Source organism: Equus quagga, chromosome 18 (genome assembly GCF_021613505.1).
Source record: "Equus quagga isolate Etosha38 chromosome 18, UCLA_HA_Equagga_1.0, whole genome shotgun sequence".
In the NCBI taxonomy this organism is placed as follows: Eukaryota; Metazoa; Chordata; class Mammalia; order Perissodactyla; family Equidae; genus Equus; species Equus quagga.
Window position 1 is genome coordinate 5,903,193 of NC_060284.1, and position 14,018 is coordinate 5,917,210.

The 14,018-nt window shown below is 39.0% G+C and overlaps 1 protein-coding gene across 1 annotated transcript in view; it reads left to right on the forward strand.

The window, feature by feature from the left end:
- The first annotated feature begins 515 nt into the window (after nt 1–515).
- The window catches only part of IL23R (interleukin 23 receptor), a 52,550-nt gene continuing 39,047 nt past the window's right edge, over nt 516–14,018 (forward strand). The window contains exons 1-3 of the mRNA XM_046645861.1: nt 516–722; nt 2,891–3,187; nt 9,580–9,703. Of these exons, the coding sequence (XP_046501817.1) occupies nt 653–722; nt 2,891–3,187; nt 9,580–9,703 (491 nt within the window). The 5' untranslated portion in view covers nt 516–652. The remainder of the gene's footprint in view (nt 723–2,890; nt 3,188–9,579; nt 9,704–14,018) is intronic.

Sequence of the window (14,018 nt, forward strand, 5' to 3'; positions counted from 1 at the left end):
GATCATCCAAATACTTAACGTAAGTAGCTGATTCTCTGAACAGTGTAACTCCAGGTGCCGGCTGATGGCTGCCTTGTTTGGAACGTCACTGATGTGTTCCTTTTGAGCTCTCCACAGCTGGAAGGGCTTTTTCTAGGTGTAGCTGGCGATGGAACACGTGCCTTCATCTCATTTCATCTTTCTTCGTTTTCACTGCTTTTTCTCGGGACATTCTGAAATTTTGGGCTTTTCCCAAGTTTTACTCATCAAAGACTGTATTTCTGGAGCCTGATAGGCGCGTAAATCTGGTCAGGAGAAGAATTCATCATCAGGAGTTAGAGGAGAAAGAGGAGACTTCTGAGGAGAGAGACTGGCTTAGGAGGAATTGCATTTTATCGGGGATCAAAATGTCCTACTAAGGCCATTCACCGTGACTTTCCAGGGGTCTAAAGCTCCGTGGAATGCCTCCTCACTTACCACTGACTTCTTTTCTCCCTTTCTTTCCTTCCTTCCTTTCTTCTTTTCTTCCGAATCAAAGGTTCTCATCAAAGACAATAATAGCTGTTAGGAACAAATATAATGCTTTTTACTAATTTATTAAAATATTACAGTTTAAACAGTTTTCATTTTTTTTTTCCAGCGGGGAACCAGGAGCCTTGTCCTGCTTTCCGGCATGAACCAGGTCACACTCCAGTGGGACGTGATAATAGCCCTTTACATTTTCTTCAGTTGGTGTCATGCAGGTATAGTATTTTGAGTATCTATCCTGTCTTTTATTCAGCAAGTAAAATATTAAGTACTTTTTATTTTCAAGGCATCATGCTTGGATTTCTGAAGAATCAAAAATTATTAGATTGGGAAAAATTATCTGTAATGAAATTTAAAAGTCCAACCTCCCTCCTAATGCAGGATTCCCTTCTCAAACATCCCTAACAGACGGCCTCTAACTCACAGATGAACATTTCCACGAAGGACCTTACTACTTTGAGCTGGAATGTTCTCTCTTTGAGCTTTGGTGACTGTTAGATGATAATCCATCAGACGTTTGAATTTAACTCAATTCCACAAACCATTTGTTGATAACTGATAATTTACACAACCATCTGGCACTATGACTTTGAGAAATCCAGGAAGGGGGTCATCAGAAGTTCAGGAGGGGCACCCATCGGCATTTGGGTGTTCCTATTGGGGCCAAGAGCGTCCTGGGCGGGCGGCAGAGATTCCATTACTAGGAGACAAGCAAAACCAAGGCAGGGGTCTAGACCTTAAAGGAAGCTTTGCAGATCATGCAGGTTACTCAGAATAGTGACAAAAGCAAAACCGTTTTCTAGACAGTGGGGTGCAATTATATTACAGATGGAGAGGTAGCCCCATCCTCAGACTGGAGTCCCTCAAGCAGGGTGTTGGACCTGCCAGAGTCAGGCCAACAGCTATCCAAGAAGATTAAGGGGAAATAAGACACTAACTACTTTTTCCAAGTTTCTTGATATAGGCAAATGATAAGGAGGACTTCTGTCTATAGGGTCAAGTGACCAATATACAGCAGAGGGAAATAAGATGAGCCCGGGACGTGGTGTTAGAGGACTCTCTGATGTCCGTTAGATAGTATGCTATGTATTTTTGCTCAATCTGCTATGAGTATTTCTAATATCATCCAGACTACATTTTCCCAAGTTTTCTACTACAATGTTATGTTACTCCTTTTCAATAGCTTAGCTAAAATGAAAAATAACATATTTAACTTTCCTCTGACTAATTTCATAACGCATTAAAAAGAGAAATTAACTTATTTTTGTATGACTTATTCTTGTGTAATCCATGTTGACTCCTACGGATCACTGATTTTCCCTATACACTGAAAAATCACTGACTTACTAATACATTCCCAAATGTTGGGAAACTCAGGGGTACAGAGTTTCTGGGGTTCTTCTTTCTTTGATTTTTGAAAACCAGGACAACATTTGTCCAAATCTGGTCTTCTGACATTTTTGACATTTTCTATGTATTCTCAAACACTACTCACATTGGTTCCATGAGAGTATTCACAGGTTTTTTTAAGGTGCTGGAGATGTAGTTTGTCTAATCTTGAATGTTGAACTCATCGAAAGCAGTCAGATGCTTTCTTAAAACTTTATTTTCATGCCTTTGGCTTCAATTCCCCGTTGATAATGATGGAATTACTTTTGTCACTACTTCAACATTTAAATATTTATAGTTTATATGTAAATGTTCATTACGTAAATGGAAATATTGAGGTACATTTATATTATACAACAAGTTAATTCTTTAAGCTTTGTATTCCAAAGATAAGGGTCATTTAAAATCAACTACTGACCTTTAATTATCACTATTTTGATAACCTTTTAAGATATTTTAATACAAGCGTTTCCAGAAAAGGTCTATAATAAATTTGACAGAAACTTTAGTATGTTTTCCTTGATGTGAATTGAATTTAATTAAGATTGCATTGCATTGTCATTGGGGTTTATGAAAATCACTTTATATAAATGGTTCTTTGTGATAAAACTAATACATTCACCATATAATTTTTTAAACTGGCCCTGGAGTCTGCAGTGCCAACTGTTATTTCTGATCTTGCCTTTGAAAAACGGTGTAGCCTCATAAAGCCTCAGTTCTCTAAAATGGGAGAGGGAATTCTGTTTGCTCTTTAGACAATTAGAGAAGCTTTAAGACCGACTCTAGCTGTGTGTCATGCTGTGAACAGAAGCATGGCCAAAACATACTATAATAAACTGATCCATTGAAAGACACACACAGTCCTAAACTCTTCTCCAATGGAAATCACTTAATTAATAGAAAAAGATACATTTTAAATGCAATGGTATATTCCTCTGAATCTCCTATTTTAATGTTTTACATGTAATTTATTATTTTATCTATTTGTTTCCAGGAATTACAAATATAAACTGTTCTGGACGCATCTGGGTAGAACCAGCCAAAATTTTTAAGATGGGTATGAATGTCTCCATATACTGCCAAGCAGCAATTAAGAATTGCCAACCAAGGAAAATTTACTTTTATAAAAACGGCATCAAAGAAAGATTTCAAATCACAAGAATGAATAAAACAACAGCTCGGCTGCAGTATAACAGCTTTCTGGAACCACACGCCTCTGTGCACTGCACCGCGGAGTGTCCGGGGTATTTTCAAGAGACATTGATATGCGGGGAAGACATTTCTTCCGGATGTAAGTGTCGCATTCAAAATGCAAATGAAAGCTAATCTAATGATTAACTGGTAATTACCAATCTTGTCTAAAAATAGAGGCAAATTGAAATAGTTCACTCCTTACAGTAGTTTAAGACAGGAATTGCAAACTCAGACGTCTTCAGGGGCCGGGGTGGTGAAAGGCACGCGTTAAGGAGGCTGGCGGGCGGTGTGCAGACGGGAAAGCGTGGAGGCGTCCACAGGGGCGGCTGCTGTCCAGCTGCAGCATTTATGAGGGCCCGGTGTTCCTAGATCTTTTGACTCTGCAAAAGAAAACAGAAATGTGAGTTTTTAATGTGAGCTCTACAAATTTTTAAATGTCACCAATGCACTCAAAAACAATTTTTCAACACTAGGCTGGCCAAACACAGCACATGTGAGGGGCAGCATCCTCAGGTTAAAAATGTGGCTCTTTTAATCTGCTTTTCACTTATGTTTTTTCTTTATTTGCTTTCCAAACTAATATCATTAACCTTGAAGCAGATTCCATTGAGAAATTTAAGGCTAAGATTTAGGGAGAAAAAACAGTTGCAAAACTAACTAGCTTTGTCTTCCTGCTATAGTCTTTACCAGCTGTGTGACCTTGGGAAAGTTGCTTAACCAATCTGAGCCTCAATTCCATGTCTGTAAAATGAGGCCAATTATCCCGGCTGTGGTAAGCACCAAATTTTAATAATTTATTTGAAAGCATATTGTAGACTTTAAAGTATAACACTAATGCGCCTAAACCTTGAAAAATCCCTCCTTTTCATAAAGCATGGGAAGATTCGGATACAATTCCCTGGTCCTAATCCTACTGCCCCAACTGTGAATGACTTTGTTTGCTATTATAGTCGTTAAGAAAAAATTTAATCAAGTTAATATTAAAAATATTTGCTAAATTCAATTTATGTTTAAAGTATTCTGGAGATGTTTAAGTTATTATAGTAATATGGGCTGACTTGTGTAATTATATACTCAATTCTTGGTTCTACTATTGCAAAGGATACATCACTAAGTTCAGCCATTGTGCGACTGAACTCTGGGCATCTGATCTTGTGTGATTTTCAAAAGACAGAAGAGCGAAGGTGAATTGGGGAAGGAAAGAAATAAGTTTTACAGTCACAGAATAAGGTTGGCACACTTATGCCTTAACCTAACGGTAATGTGCTAAACTTGTGCTAAATTGTGGGAATTGAAACCACAGGCAGACATCTTATCTGATGTATGAAGACCTTAGCTTGTCCGCATCCTCAGGAAACATGAAGGACCCTTAATGCTTAAATACTTTACCACTTATCCTTTGGGGTGGAGGTGGGGGTGTTGAGAGAACATACAATTTCTTCAGAGGGCACGCAAGCCACCTCCACGGCTATGGGAAAAGGCTGGTTTTTACTTGAAGCCAGAGAGAGAAAGGAGACAGAAGAAGTGTGGCCTCCTTGCCTGTGTTGCAGTTGGTGACCGAGTGCTCCCGAGGGCTCTCCCAGTGTCAGCTGAGGGCCTCGGCCCCCAAACACAGCCACCAGGCAATGCTTGGGGTCAGGGAATGCCTTTGCTCCCCCTCCGGCGCAGTATCACAGAAGCACTTATATTTCGGGCTCATGGCAGCTTAGAAAGAGCATCACTCTTTCCATTTATTTACTCATGAGCTGTAACTTCTTACGTAGACCTCTGGTTATGAGGGTGAATTTGTAACTGCCAGGTAAGAATTGACTCAAACCCCTGGATTCAAGAACGCTGTGTTCTTGGGCTCTACATTCTTAGCAAACAAAACTTCCTGTTTAAGTAGGTCAGAAAAAGGTTTTTGAGGGTTTTTGTGGTCCTCTAGAAATCACACTGCTTTCACTGAGTCACAGGATAGTTGTCCTGTGAGCTTCACTATGTCAGCTTATCCTCACTGTTGTGGACAAAATGATTATGTGTATTTTTTTAGACTGGAGAGAAATCAGAAAAGGCAGAAGATGAATGAGTCATTGCTTTCTCTGAAAAGATATCAAAATATATTGAAAAGTTTGGCTACGTTAACGTGTTATTTGTGAAATACAAACATCACAATTTCCATTTTTAGCCACAATCTTAAACACTTCTTAAATTCTTACCTGTGATTAAATGCACATATTATGGAAAGTTTGTTCTATCAGACTCACACCAATCATAGGATAAAACACTATAAGATGTCTTTCTTCATTTAAAAATACCAAATTAAAATAAACCATACATGGAATAGTCATGTTTCCACTTAATCATTTATTTAAAAATTTAAATCTTTTACTTAAATTTTAGCCATCTTTGATTTCTACTTATTGTGATGAAAGCAAACTTGTTATCCAATAAAAGTCTCTGAATGTTCGCCTTTAATGCGGCTGTTAAGCATCAATACTGGCATAATTAGGCTGGCCTGTGCTCTCCTTGGGCGAGGAACTGAAGAGCGATTTTCGCCAGAAGCATTGGGCCTCTCTTCATTCCAGTTCTTCTTCTTATTACCATTTTATTCATCAAGGCAATCAATTCATGGGATACACTTTACTGGCAGGTTACTATGCACCAAAAATGTGTTAAATGCTAGAAATTGAATGAAAGACTAACAGCCTCTGACTCAAGAAGCTCTCAGTAGAAAACGATCCTTGGCTACTCTTTGAATTGACAGGGCACCTGCCTGTGATTAATGAGAGCCCCAATAATAAAGGAGGGGTTGAACTGGTAGGAAAGAGCACAAACTTCAGCCTCATCCTTGTGTATTTCAGGGTCTCCCCTAGTAACTGGCTGTATCACAGGATTTTATCCTTGGACATAGAGTACCCAGGCAATGAGATCTAACAATTTGGTCTTAGTTTCACAACCGTGGTCACACTCCCATCTTTACATCGCTTCACATTAACAAATATTGTCTTTATTTGCATATGTGTATAGAATCCATTTGATGTTTTGCACAGTTAATTAAACATCAGACATTTATAACCCTGAGCATTCACTTCCTATAGAATGCTGTGGGATAACATAGCCCAAAAGATAGACAGTTGTCTTTTATGAAGCTAAATCAATGTTACTCTCCATCTGAAACCAGAGGAAAAAATTACTTCAGCACAAATCACTGTAATCAATGAGGGACCACAACACAGTAAATATCTAAAATGACTTAAATTTATGTTTCCACACCTACCTCCATTAAAGCTCAAATAAAACTTAAAGGATTTCTTTACCCAACTTGGAGCTCCATTTCTCCCCATTGTAACTCAATGCCACAACTCATCCAAATGTTTTAAAATGCTTTAGTGTGTTCTTACTGTTTGAAAAGTTTTTTAATTGTAAAATCAAATTACATTCATTGTAGAAGTTTTTAAAAATTTAGACTAGCAAAAAAGAAATAGCGACCATCTCTATAATCCTGTAATCTCACCACTAACAGAATCCCTCTTTAATAATTTGAAATATGTCTTTCAAGTTTGTCTCGCTCTCTGTCTCCCTCTACCCCTCTGTCTGTCTGTCTGTCTATCTTTCTCTCTCTCAAATGAGACCACTATATTATATTATTTTGCAACCTACTTTTTTCACTTTATCATGTGGTCATTACTTAATTAAACATATTTCTAGTGCTTTCCAAAGACCAGATGCTTAAGTTGTCCTCTATCACTTTATTTTTGAATGTATTTTAGGAGTGTATTATAGTTTATTTAACCTCATTTTTATGTATTAAGGTCATTTCCAATTTCTTCATTATTATGAGCAATACTTTCAGGCACAAACTTTAGTCAAATATTTTTGGATATCTATGAATATTTCATGAAGGATATATTCCTAGATGTAAAATTGCTGGGTTGCAAGATATTACTCCAGTTTTTAGAGATCAGATTGTGATATGTAAAGTGTTCTGCATAAAGGTTGCCCCAATTAGCACTCCCACCAGCAGTGTGTTAGAAGATTTCCCTGAGTCCTTTCCAACACTGCAGATTACCATTTTTCAAAATCCATGCCAATTTGATAAGTCTAAATGACGTCTATTATTGTTTCAATTTGCAATGAGGATAAATTTTTTCGTATAGAATATTTGTTTTACAAGTAATATTCTTGGTCAGTGATTTGCAGGTGAAGTGCAGGAATATATTTCTCTTTAGGGTAAATCTGTGGGTGTGGCTTCTGGTGCATAAATATCCGTGTTTTTACTCACTATGAGCCCCCGTTCTCCCATTTGTCTGGTCATTCTCTGAGTAGTCTAGTTTCTCAGACAGAATTGTGTATGTAAGGCACTCTGAGAGAACCACAACTGAAAAGCTAGCATATGATCAACACTCAGTATTTCCATCCTTCATTTTTGGTCTTGGTAATTTATTATTGGATGATGTAAATGAAAATTCCTGGGGCTGTTCTGTCGTTATGGGGGTTTCATGGCTCCAGAGGCCCCAAGGGCTCCTATGATGTCATCAGAACCCTCTCGTCTTTTCCCACCTCTTGGGTGTTGTTTCCCCCTCTGTTGGCTTCACTCTTAAATAGACTGTTTCACTATGACAGCAAGATGGCCAGCCAGCAACTCACAGCCACACATTACTGAGAGACAGCAATTTCAAGCGAGAAGAAAGTGCCTCTTTTACATTGGCTCCAGAAAAAGTCCCTGGGAGAATTGTGATTGGCTCTTCTTGAGTCATATGTTCACTTCCAAGGGAAATACTCGATAAATCAGCCTAGGTCAAGGCACACTTCTGCGTGGAGCCCAGTGATTGACAGCTCTTGGGCGGAGGTAGAGTGGGTGGGGATGAGGTTGGGTGTAAGGGGAGATAGATGTCAGTTCTCAAAAAAGAAAGATGCTAGCAGAGAAAAACTAACAATGCTGTCCGTAATATGGCCACTCAGAGAAAGCTGAGGAGGGGTGAGGGAAGGGAGAAAGAGAGAACCTTGAAATAGAATTCCGTGAATACCAAAATTTTTTTAATCTTTTTTTTATTGTGGTAAAATATGCACAACATAAAATGTACCATTTTAACCATTCTTAAGTGTACAGTACTGTGGCGTTAAGAACATTCACATTGTTGTGCCATCACCACCAACATCCATCTCTAGAACTCTTTTCATCTGCAAAACTAAAACTCCGTATTCATTAAACGATCACTCCCCATTCCTCCCTCTCCCCAGCCCCTGGCAACAACCATTCGACATACTTTCTGTCTTTGTGAGTTTGACTATTCTAGATACCCCATATAAGTGGAATCATACAGTATTTGTCCTTCTGTGTCTGGCTTATTTTACTTATCCTGATGTCTTCAAGGTTCGTCCGTGTCGTAGCATGTGTCAGAATTCCCTTCCTCTGTAAGGCTGAATAATACTCCATTGTATGTACGAGCACTGAACTTTTAAAGTGAGTGGTGGAATAGGCGCCAGAGGAGAGGACAGTCTGCTGGAGGAGTAGAAGAGCACTTTGGAGAACTCTTTCACGGGAGTCAAAAAGACAGAGGTTTTAAGAACCAAGTGACCAAAATACCAAATGCTGCACTGATCAAGCTCAACGACGATAGCAAAGAGACCCTGGGATCTGTCGATGAGAAAGTCAGTAATGACCTTAGTGACAGTGTTTGGTGGAATTGTGGGCTGAATTGTGATTGTTTGGGATTCAAGAGTAAACGGGAGAGATGAATGGATAAAGAAGATGTGGTGTATATATACAATGGAATACTACTCAGCCATAAAAAAAGACAAAATCATCCCATTTGCAACAACATGGATGGACCTTGAGGGTATGAAGTTAAGTGAAATAAGCCAGACAGAGAAAGACAAACACCACAAGATTTCATTCATAAGTGGAAGATAAACAAACACGTGGATAAAAAGAACAGATTAGTGGTTACCAGAGGGGAAGGGGGTTGCGGGGTGGGTGAAAGGGATAAAGGAGCACATAAGTATGGTGACGGATAAAAATTAGACTACTGATGGTGAGCACAATGATGTCTATATAGAAACTGATAAATAATAATGTATACCTGAAATTACACAGTGTTATAAGCCATTATGATCTCAATAAAATAATTGAAACAGAGGAAAAAAAGAGTAAATGGGAGATAAAGAAAAACACCAGTATAATGGGCTCTTTTAAAAAGTTTAGCTGTGAAGGAAAGGAGGAAGATACAGTGGTAGCTGATGGGAGAGAATTTGGGGAGGAATTGGTTTTTTGAAAGAGATGAACTTGATCATGTTAACATCCCCAAAGGAGTGGAGAATGTAGTAAAAAGTGCAAAGGAGAAGGGTATGTGTGATGGCAAAGTGGGTTGCAAAGTGAGCCGGTAAGGATGGCACCGGGGAGGTGCGGAGAGCAGGTTGACCCAAATGAAACGGAAAGTTTATCAGCTCTCTACTTTATAAAGACCTTTTGTTTCTATGGTGGCTCCTAAGTGATCCATTTTGTTGCAGATCCACCAGATGTCCCTGACAAGGTAACCTGTGTGATTTATGAATATTCAGGCAACATGACTTGTACCTGGAATACCGGGAAGCCCACCTGCATAGACACAAAGTATGTGGTGCATGTGAAGAGGTAGGTTCCCTCCTCCACAGCTTATCACGAGCACTTCCCCTGCAGCCCGGCCAGTGTCCTGCCTCCAGCAGGATCCAAGAAGCCAGCCCCAAACAGGAAATGTACCCTGACCAGCCCCAACTCCCTAATTGTGATTGGAAAACTTCCAAAGCCCTTCTCAGGCTGTTGATATTTTCACTCTGTGGGGCAGTGGGTTCTCTAATCCTTCTGCCCTTTTTATTCATCAGTAGGTGACGGGTGGCAGGGCCTAAGGGTGACACAACACAGCGCAGTTTTAAAGAACCTTTGCTTAAATCCCAGCTCTATATCCTTCTAAGGTTTAGGCAACTTAATCTCTCCAAATTGCCATTTCTTTATCTTTAAAATGAGTCTAAAAATAGAACTTAGTGCACAGGATTGTTCTAATTATTTAAGCAGAATTTGGCCTCTAAAGGACCACAGCCCACAGTTAGCACTAAATTCATGGAAGCTATGACTTATTAATAATGACCTCCAAATCTTAAATTCGGTGTCTGTACGGGCTGACCATCTCTCCTGGTTTGCCTGAGACTAAGAGAGTTCCCGGGACACAGGATTTTCAGTTTTAAAACTGAAGGTAATAATTAAATGAAAGTAATAATTTTCTACTTGGAGTCAAGAAGGGCTTTGTGGAAATGCTCTTTTGTGTTCTAACCATAGCCAGACTTCAAGAGCCAAGACAATCACGCAGCCAAAATCTAAGTTTTGCACTTAAAGAGAAATGGTTGATTATAAAAATTGTGTTACTTCATAGTAAATTAAATTGGGGGAAAAAAGCATGTTTAGATCTTCTATTTAGAAACTGCAAAATAGGAAAAGGTTCATATGAAAAATCCCTTTTCCCTCCTCAATGTCCATAGTTCAAATCCTTCTTCATTATGTTTAAACTATATCCATGTGCATCAGTCTGCTTTCGACTCCTCCGACAGTGTTAAAAACGGAAATAAAACCATTAAATTCAAAAAAACAAAGTTGTGGGCAAACTGGGATAAGTTGGTGACCTTATCCATGTGCCTTGTTTTGTTATTTTATCTTTTTTTAAACAGAATGCCTTCAATAGTGTATCTGAAGTACACTTTTTCTGTTAGTAATTCTCAAAAATTTCATAAACTCCTTATTTTTAAAAAAGCATTTATGGGACCCTACCGTCTGGCAAGCACTGGACCCAAAGATTTCTATGTGCTACATCATTTTATTTCCTATACAACTGTGTGAGGTACATACAATTGTTTTCCGATTTTTGCAGACACAGTGATCGAGGCTTAGCGATGGTAGGTTGGCGTAGGGCCAAGCTGCTACAGAGGGAAAGACATGGGATTTGTGCCCGGGCTAGACAGGCTGCCTTCTTCCTAATTTAGCTCTTTTCTGCTGAAGCGGTGGGGAACCAGATCACAGGGCGTAGCTAAGAGATGCCGTCCAGGTGTCATCGTTATGGAAGAGGATAACCTTGCAATCTCACTCTCTCTCTCTCTGCCTGTTAGATACTCAGAATAATTGTGATTAAGTGAACCGTAAAAAGTAACACCTCTTCATTCAAGAAATTCTGTGTAAAAACCAGACAGATACTATGAATACATTGCTGTGTCTAGAGTTACTGGCTGCCTGGCGTGGGCAAGAAGCTCACATCTTTCATTCTAAGGAGAGGGTAGACTGAGGCGCCGTCAGGCATCACTGAGAGATGGAAATGCTGAGATCAGGGAAAGGTCGTGTTGACAGATGATATACAACATGCTGGGCGCTGCGCTCCATACCTCGTGTCCATTACATCTTCAGTCCTCAGCTCAACCACACGAGGTGACTATTTTTGTTGTTCCTATTTTATAGGTGGCTTGAGGAGCCCCTATTACCTCTCCACGGTCACTTGGCTAAGGAGTAAGGGAGACAGGATTCTAACGTGGGTCCGAGACGTAACCTCTACCCCTCGCTTCTGTCCCCTAGAGAGGAAAAGAGGCCGTGAGGACAAGAAACTACAGTCTCATTGCTAAGTGAACTTGAGGAATGTGAAAATGAGGGCAGTAAGGGAGCAAACCCCACAGTTCAAGCTCGCAGAAAAACTAGGTAGTGCCTAATTGACAGAGAAAGCCTGGTGCCTGTCTCCTAGAACCTTTTACTGTCTCGTGGACCCACTGATCTTGGTTGTTGGCTAATTCTTTTAAAAAAAAAAAATACAGTAGCTTTATTGAGTAGAATTTACATACCATACAATTCACCTTATTTAAAACATACCATGCAATGATTTTAGTACATTCACAGAGTTGTGTGACCGCCACCACAATAAATTTTAGAACACTTTCATTATGCCAAAACGAAACCCATATCTGTTAACAGTCGTTCTCTATTTCCCCTCAACTCTCCCAGCCCTGCATCCGCTGTGGGTCTGCCCACTCTGAACACTTCATATAAAAGGAGTTATGCAATACCTGGTCCTTTGTGACTGGCTTCTTTTGCATAATATTTTCAAGGTTAGCTACGGTATAGTATGTCTCAGTACTGCATTCCTTTTTTATGGCTGAATAATGTTCCGTAGTACAGATATATCACATTTTATTCATTCATAAGTTGATGGACATTTGGGTTGTTTACACTTTTTGGCTATTATGAATAATGTTTCTATTAACATTCATGTACAAGTTTTTGTGCAGACATATATCTTCATTTCTCTTGGTCAGATATTTAGGAACAGACTTGCTGTTTAACCTTTTGAGGAGCTGCCATAGTGTTTTCTAAAGCAGCCTCACCATTTTATATTCCTACCAGGAGTGTATAAGTGTTCCAATTTCTCCACACCCTTGCCAACACTTCTTATTATCATGTTGGTTGTTGCCATCCTAGTGGGTGTTGGTTAATTCTTTCAAGCCCCACTAACCTGCTTTCTCTGGTTCCTGACAAAATTGCATTGTAAATTTGGAACAGACATACCACAACTTGAGAAAATGTATTTGTTAGACAGAAACTTGCCAACCAAGTATTATTTAGTATCGTAAAAATATTGTTTAGTATCATAAAAATATTTTCCAAATATTTTATAAAATTAGTAATTATAGATTTCTTTTAAAATCCATTAATGCATTCAATTATATATATTTACATTATTTAGACATGGCCCTTGAGGGACGTATCTATTTTACAAAGCAGGCAATATTTGTATTAATTATGAGTACTGAGATTGTTTTCAGTACTCAAAATTCACTCTAAAAGCATTAAGAATGGATTTACTAAAGATTACACTGTCAGAGATATCCACTGGAAAGAGCAGAGGCTTTAGCGTTTTACACTGATTTCCAGTTCTGAGAATTATTCAGTCAGGTAGCTGTCTTTTATGATGCAAATATCAGAAAACTCGAGTGCAGTGACTCCATCAGATGAGGCTTTACTTACATCAAGCCAACATGGTAGGTAGTCAGAGCTGGCAGGATAATTCCAGGATACTGCACGGTCCAGGCTCTTTCCACCTTTCCCCACTGCACTCTCTAGTGTGTTGGCTTTAATTCTCAGATGCTGCCCCTCTACGCTTCTCATCCAAGTTCCAGGCAGGAAAAGCGGTGAAGGGTAAAGGACATCCTCCCATGGACTTCTATGTGCATCTTATTGGCCAGAACTGAGTCACACGTCTACTCTATGTGGATGGGAACCCGGGAGAAGGGCTTGTAGATGGATTTTAGTACCATCTTCTAACAGTATCTGCCATAGTTGCTAGCTGTGTGATCTTAGAAAAGTTATTTAGCTTTGCTGAGCCTCAGTCTCCTGTGAAATGAGGATAATTAATACCATACTGAGTTGTTATAAAACTTATAAGAAAGCAAATTATAGGAAATGGCGCGCAAATAGGAAATGCTTAGAAACAACAACCAAAAAGGTGACATTAGAATATTATGGTGACACCCAAGGCTGACTCCCTAGGCTTGTTTGGTTCATTCTGACATCAAAACTCAACTGATTTGGGAAAGAAGATTAATGTAAAGCCACAAATAACTGATCGTTTACAGGATATTATAAACAATCATGTTGTTTACATTATTTTCAAGTGACTAATTTTGGACAGATGACTTTCTAGAAAGAGATGTTAAATGTGCTCTAAGTAAGACTAATTTTCTAGCTGTTGTGTATATGTCAATAGTAAATTCACTCATTCATTCAAAGTAGAGTGTAGACTCAACATGGGCCAGAATTTTTGCTTGTTTCGTTCACAGCTATATCTCTTGAGGCTAGAATGGGGCCTGACACAGTGTAAGAGCTCAATCAATATTCATTGAGTGATTATTCTAAGTGATAAGTAGAAATAGACATTTTCTGCATT